The sequence below is a fragment of the Leopardus geoffroyi genome, chromosome D2 (assembly GCF_018350155.1).
Source record: "Leopardus geoffroyi isolate Oge1 chromosome D2, O.geoffroyi_Oge1_pat1.0, whole genome shotgun sequence".
NCBI lineage: Eukaryota > Metazoa > Chordata > Mammalia > Carnivora > Felidae > Leopardus > Leopardus geoffroyi.
This window is the reverse complement of record NC_059334.1, coordinates 40,119,134-40,126,366: the sequence shown is the minus strand read 5'-3', so window position 1 is coordinate 40,126,366 and position 7,233 is coordinate 40,119,134. Positions and strand designations below refer to the sequence as shown.

At 52.3% G+C, this 7,233-nt stretch overlaps 1 protein-coding gene across 2 annotated transcripts; it reads left to right on the top strand.

Moving 5' to 3' along the window:
• The first annotated feature begins 674 nt into the window (after positions 1 to 674).
• Positions 675 to 6,292, top strand: MBL2 (mannose binding lectin 2). Of its 2 annotated transcripts, none has more exons than XM_045437833.1 (5): positions 675 to 794; positions 2,562 to 2,737; positions 3,151 to 3,267; positions 4,871 to 4,945; positions 5,840 to 6,292. In XM_045437833.1, the coding sequence occupies exons 2-5, from the start codon at positions 2,572 to 2,574 to the stop codon at positions 6,211 to 6,213; spliced, it is 732 nt and encodes a 243-aa protein (XP_045293789.1). In that variant the 5' UTR covers positions 675 to 794; positions 2,562 to 2,571; the 3' UTR covers positions 6,214 to 6,292. The 2 variants fall into 2 exon arrangements, with proteins under 2 accessions (XP_045293789.1, XP_045293790.1); XM_045437834.1 differs by having other exon boundaries at positions 727 to 818.
• Positions 6,293 to 7,233: the final 941 nt, after the last annotated feature.

Below are 7,233 nucleotides of genomic sequence, written 5' to 3'. Positions count from 1 at the left end.
CTCTGTGACATGGGTGCCTCATCCAAAGATGACATTTTTTTCTTAAATTTTTTTTTTAACGTTTATTCAGACTTGAGAGAGAGTGTGAACAGGGGGAAGGGCAGAGAGAGAGGGAGACACAGAATCCGAAGCAGAATCCAGGCTCTGGGCTGTCAGCACAGAGCCCGACGCGGGGCTCGAACTCACAAACCGTGAGATCATGACCTGAGCCAAAGCTGGACCCTTGACCGACTGAGCCACCCAGGCGCCCCCAAAGATGACATTTAAAGGGAGGCATGAGGGGACTCAGTGGTTAACCGCGCCCCCCCCCCCCCCACCGCAGTAAACCTAACACAAATGGAAGGGTGAACTAGTCAGAGCAGCTGACACAGAGGTGTGTGCCTGTTCACGTAGGTGTGTGTGTACGTGCGTGTGCATACGCGTGAGGTCACATGCTTGGTAGAGCGTCTAACGGTGTCTCTTCTAGAAATGAATATCTGGAGAAAACTAGTGGCTAGACTCTGAGTCTGGAGAGTCAGAGTGGTGGAGCTGTGGGGGTGGGCGCATGGGAGGGGGCAACGGAGGGAGGACTTTAGGGTATTAAAGTAGTGAGCTGTCCAGTGCTGAGCCTCCGACCCCACCAGCAGCCCTGGAGAGCTGCCCAGGGCACAGCGGCTCTAAGGACAGTTGTTTATTAATCTGGGGTTGAAGGCCAGTCCGGCACTGTCCCTGGTCACCAGGTTAATTGGGCCTGACGTCCCTGGGCTGGAGGACCTGCTTCCCTGCCATAGCCTCAGTGCTTTGAGGAGGCCCTAGTAAGTCATTCCTGGAGGACAGAGGTAAAGGCCCCGGGCCAGGGGTCTGGCCACTCGACTTGATCGTGTGAGGTCCGGGCAGGGACTTTGGTGGGGGGTTCAGGTCCACTCGGGGCCTCTATCTCCAGCTGACCTGGGGCATTTGAATCCTTCCAGGGTCCACTTGACCTTCTGTGAACTATAGGACAGAACTAAAGGACTAAAGGACTAAAGGGTGGTCTTTCCAGCCAAAGAGAAGAATGGAAGTGGGGTGTGTCCGCCAGCAACATGTTTAAGCCCTGACTTTGGCCTCCAGCGTAATTAGGGGAAGTTAAAAAAAAGAAAAAAGAAAAAAGATAGAAAGCAGAAAGGAGGAGAAGAATGTGATCAAGAAAGTTCTCCTCCAGGGGCGCCTGGGTGGCTCAGTCGGTTAAGCATCCGACTTCAGCTCAGGTCATGATCTCACCCTCCGTGAGCCCTGCATCAGGCTTTGTGCTGATGGCTCAGAGCCTGGAGCCTGCTTTGGGTTCTGTGTCTCCCTCTCTCTTCTGCCCCTCCCCTGCTCATGCTTTGTTTCTCTCTGTCTCAAAAATAAATAAAAACATTAAAAAATTTTAAAAAGAAAAAAAGAAAAAAGTTCTCCTCCAACTTATTACTTCTCACTGAGTCCTGGAGGAAGGGAAGGGTTAAGGTGGCTGACAGGCCAGGGAAGGCAAGGGCAGATTCAGGAGTTAGGGAGCAAGGCCCGGGGACACTGGGATTAGAGCCTCGAGAGGCCCATGGGCAGCCCAGCGGCAGCCAAGGTTTCCTGGAAAGGGGGCCAGCTTGAGCAAAAGCTGGATGAGAATCTGGCGGTGGGATCAGGGCACAGAGCTGGGGAGGCGTCTGGGCAGCATGCAGAGGACCCTGCCAGGAGAAGGAACAGAGCGGACAGCATGCCAGCTCCAGCGTGAACAGAAATTTCAGGAGCCTGGGTTCTGGCTGGCCAACGTGACCTCTCAGCGGAAAACCTCAAGCCAAGGGAAGGAGAAAACCCGTCTCATCTGGCCAGGATCGAGGACCGAAAGAGGTTCTGTTCTGAGGGTCAGAACCCCGCCTCAGGGCACTCTGGGTCCTGAGCCCCCACCAAGTGCCTGTCACAAAAGAGACACTTGCTACAAGATGATTGACAAGCTGTGGGGGAAACAGCTGTACACGATCCTGAGGGCGGATGGGGCCTGGAGTGAAAGACGGACTTTTTACATGAAATGAGAGAATGGATGTCATAAACCGGGTCCTGCCTCATGTCATCTGCTAGAGTTTGTCTAACTTTAGGGCCCATGGGAAGGGGAAGAAGAGGGAAACTGAGGTTCCCTGGGCCCTCAAGACTCCTCAAGGGAGTCAAGAAAGAGAGTCAAAGCTCACACAGGCGATCAGCTCTCTGCTTTTGCCAGGCCACTGGGAGCAGGGCTAATTTGTGATTTCCAGATCCCATGGGCCCTCATGCACAGGGTGGCCTAAGCTACCCAGGCTTGAACCCACAGGGGCACTGGAGCCCCAGGGAGAATGGGCCCCTGTTGTGTCACTCTTGTGTATATGACTCTGTTACATTACCTTTGTTTTAGCACCTCTACGACTTTTTACTTGTGTGTTTCTCCTGTGGTGTGAGAGTAACTCAGAGCCGAGGGCTATAATAGTCCCCTCTGGGTCTGCTGCCCCCAACACAGGGTCCAGCGCACCAGAGGTGATAGCAAAGGTTGACTGAACAAGATGAGACAGAATTATTTTCCTTGACTTTCTCCACTCTAAGGTGAGGACCATGTTCCTGTCTTCATCACTTCCTGTCCTCCTTCTATGTATGCTGACAGCATCCAGCTCAGAAATAAAAATCTCCGAGGATGCCCTGAAGACCTGCTCAGCGATCACCTGTGGCATCCCAGGCAGAGATGGACGAGATGGACCCAAGGGAGAAAAGGGGGAACCAGGTACAGGACAGGCTGCTTAAATCTTTACCCCCAACACCAGACTGTTCCCCGTAAGGGACCCAGCGGAGACAGGACGAGGCTCACCTGTCATCGTGCTGGGTAGTGACTCACTCAGAATCATTCCTGTGAAAGGTCATTCTCTCCAAAGCAAAGATGCTTCTCTGGTTCTCTAGGATTCCACGTTTCCACCCCAGAATCCGTGATGCATGGTTATTTGCAGACAGCAGGTGTCCTGCCTGTTCAGGAAGCTGGCCCGGAGGACAGGCTGTCCCCTGGAATGCAGGAAGATCTTTTTTCTTGGGTCACCACTGGTTCACTGGAGGTTTTCTGGGGTCATTGTAAATCGAACTGAACTTCTGGAGAAAGGGAATGAGCCACAGCCCCTGGATCACTTTTCTTTCCTCTTACAACAGGACAGGGGCTCAGAGGCTTGCAGGGCCCTCCGGGGAAAATGGGGCCTCCAGGAAACACAGGGCCTCCTGGGGCTCCAGGAGTAAAGGGCGCCAAAGGAGACCGTGGAGACAGTTCAGGTAAGCAGCTCACCCCAGCACAGTGTGGGCCTAGGGAACCCCGGACCCTGGGGACTCCTGGGCCAGGTGGGAGGTGGCCCTTTTCCTGCTGCCCCATCGGAAGACGCTCGACTCCTGCCCATCCAGCACACGCGTTTCTGTGAACGTGCTGCCTGAGTGCAGCCTTCCCAATCCTGCCGGGTCACCCCCCTCCAACCCCAGGCCTCTGTGGGACACGGGCCTGCCTCTTCCTCAGCGGATGTAGTTTGCAAGCAGCTCCAGGCTGAGAGGTAGGAACGATGTCCTCTCGAGAGTGGGGTTTATGTCTATCGTCAAAAGCGTGGCGTGGAAACGGTGGGTATCCTAGGACCCCTGAATCCCGGGGAATGTCGTGGCAACCCCCGTTCAGGGTAAAATGAAGTATATTCGGTGACAACAAAAGTAAAATGATGACCTCTTGTTAATATCTGCCAGCTGGCCCATCAAACTTATAAAAGTATTAAGAGGGGCGCCTGGGTGGCGCAGTCGGTTAAGCGTCCGACTTCAGCCAGGTCACGATCTCGCGGTCCGTGAGTTCGAGCCCCGCATCAGGCTGTGGGCTGATGGCTCAGAGCCTGGAGCCTGTTTCCGATTCTGTGTCTCCCTCTCTCTCTGCCCCTCCCCCGTTCATGCTCTGTCTCTCTCTGTCCCAAAAATAAATAAACGTTGAAAAAAAAAAAAAAAAAAAGAGCTCATTCCATTTAAAAGTATTAAGAGGTTTTCCTAGGGGCACCTGGGTAGCTCAGTTGGTTAAGTGTAGGACTTTGGCTCGGGTCACGATCTCACAGTCTGTGGGTTCGGGCCCCGCATCGGGCTCTGTGCTAACAGCTCAGAGCCTGGAACCTGCTTCGGATTCTGTGTCTCCCTCTGTCTCTGCCCCTCCCCCACTCATGCTCTGTCTTTCTCTTTCTCTCTCTCTCTCTCTCTCAGAAATAAATAAACATTTAAAAAAATTTAAAAAAAAGTTTGCCTAGAATAAGAAATGAAAGAGAATGATTAAGAAAAAGTTATCAAAAAGGAGAATAACGAGTTGGGCTTTTTCTTGTAAATAACGATAATATTGCAACATTTTAAGCAATATGTGAACAACAGGATCCAGAGCCATAATAATTTACAAGGTTTTTTAAATGTCTATTTATTTTTGAGAGACAGAGTATAAGTGGTGGAGGGGCAGAGAGCGAGGGAGATACAAAATCTGAAGCAGGCTCCAGGCTCCGAGCTGTCAGCACAGAGCCCAACGCGGGGCTCGAACCCACGAACCATGAGATCATGACCTGGGCCAAAGTCAGATGGCTTAACCAACTGAGCCACCCAGGCGCCCCTACAAGTTTTGATTATTATTATTATCATCACTATTATTATTATTACTATTGTTAGTTCTGAGACACAGTTTACAAGAGCTACTAAGTATATCTCAGAAGGCAGGAATGCAGGGGTTTTTTGCTTCTTTTTGTTTTCTTATTTTTTAGAATAAGCATACTCTTCAGTAAGCTTTCTCCTCCCCCACTCCGCTTTGGCAAAATACTCTCCTCTCCAATTAGGGTTTCTCTTCCCAATAAATACCCTTCTCCCTATTGCTTTGTAGTTGTGGAGACTAAGCTGGCTAACCTGGAGGCAGAGATGAGGAGACTGAAATCGGAACTGGACCATGTCAAAAAGTGTAAGCTTGTTTTCTGCCCCAGTGTGTTCTTGGCTGTCACCTTTTTCTTCAGAGTGCCCTAGGTTTCGGGGAGGGTAGACGAGAGCTACCATTAACAAAATTTTTTTTTAATGTTTTTATTTATATTTGAGAGAGAGACAGAGAGAGAGAAAAAGACAGAGCTTGAGCAGGGGAGGGGCAGAGAGAGAGAGAGGGAGACACAGAATCTGAAGCAGGCTCCAGGCTCCGAGCTGGCATCCCAGAGCCTCATACGGGGCTCGAACCCACAAACCATAACATCATGACCTGAGCTGAAGTTGGACAGTTAACTGACTGAGCCACCCAGGCGCCCGAAAGCTAACATTTATGAACACTTATCACACACCGCGGCCTGCGCTAGGTTAGCATTATCTCGTAATATGGTTTCATTCAATCCTCCCTATTTGTGCATATTATACCCATTCTGTTTACAGGTGAGGAACAATAGGTCCGGGAAGTGTAGGTAATTCACTCGCTGTCACACAGCTAGGAAGTAACAGAGGAAGGATTGCACGTGAAGGTCTGCGCCTCCAGAATCCTGGCTCTTTGTCCAGCAATCCCTGGTCTCAGGTGGCAGTCCATCCATGTCTGGTGCCCGAGCCTGGCAGGGTGGCCCAAACACCCTTCCCTATGTCCCCTGTACTGGGACGGTTTATACGGACGTTCCTCTCGAGGGCGGGATGTCCCAGGAGAGTGCAAGCTTTCTGCCGGGGGCTTGCTCTGCAGCTGAGGAGTGCTCCCTTACTAGGATCTGACTCCATGGTTGAACACGGGACTATTTCTCGGAGTCTTGAGTTCCCAGGGAAGGGCTTTTCGCCTAGTTTCCTGGGCCGAGCTCCAAGCCCAGTCAACCTATCCCTTCCGTTGTGATTTCAGTGCAAGCCTTCTCCTTGGGCAAAACACCTGGGAAGAAGTTTTACGTGACCAACGGTGAAAGAATGCCTTTTTTCAAAGTGAAGGCCCAGTGCGCCGAGCTCCAGGGCACCGTGGCCACGCCGAAGAACGCTGAGGAGAATAAAGCCATCCAGGATATGGCCGGCAGCCCTGCCTTCTTGGGCATCACGGACGAAGTGACTGAAGGCCAGTTTATGTACGTGACGGGAGGGAGGCTTGCCTACAGCAACTGGAAGAGGGATGAGCCTAACGACCACGGCTCAGGGGAGGATTGTGTGATCCTCCTCCAGGACGGGCTCTGGAATGACATTTCCTGCTCTTCCTCCTTCCTGGCCGTCTGTGAATTCCCAGCCTGAGGAGGAGGTCGCCTCCTTGGCTTCCCACTGAGCTCTCTGCTGCTCCGAAAGAGAATTCATGGCCCATTTCCCCACCGCACACCACGGTGTTGACTCATTCCTTCAGGGGGACGGAGGGAAATAAAGGGACGTGCTTATGGGGATGAGGAAGTGACAAGAAGTTGACAGCCGGGGGGCGCCTGGGTGGCGCAGTCGGTTAAGCGTCCGACTTCAGCCAGGTCACGATCTCGCGGTCCGTGAGTTCGAGCCCCGCATCGGGCTCTGGGCTGATGGCTCAGAGCCTGGAGCCTGTTTCTGATTCTGTGTCTCCCTCTCTCTCTGCCCCTCCCCCGTTCATGCTCTGTCTCTCTCTGTCCCAAAAATAAATAAAAACGTTGAAAAAAAAAAAAAGAAGTTGACAGCCGGGCTCGAGGGTTTCTGGTCCAGTCTGTAGTGAAGGACACCCTCTGTCCTGCCTAAGAGCACAGCATCGGGTCAGAGTCAGCCATGGAAAAGGCCAAATCACACCCTTCCTTCTGCAGTGAGGACACCGCAGCCTCCCAGGGAGGCCAGTGGAGGCCAGTCTGCATCACAGCAGTAGACCTCAGCCTCCGGGAGACCCAGCTCCTTCTCCCCCACATGTTGCCACTACGGCATGTTGCCAAGCTCTCCTGCCCTCCGTGCCTTCCCATGGCTAGGCCAGCCCCGTCTGACGTGGGTGCTGTTTTTATTTTTATTTTTTAATGTTTATTTATTTTTGAGAGAGAGAGAGAGGCAGAGAGAGAGGGAGACACAGAATCCGAAGCAGGCTCCAGGTTCTGAGGTGTCAGCACAGAGCCCGATGCGGGGCTCAAACCCACGAACCGCGAAATCATGACCTGAGCTGAAGTCGGACGCTCAACCGACTGAACCACCCAGGTGCCCCAGGTACTGTTTTTAGTTGTCCGTGAGTTGCACCAGGAAATCTTTCACCACCAGAGTGTAATGTCCGGTGGTGTCCCACATCGGTAACAAGGATTAGACCAGGAGTCCCTTCACCTT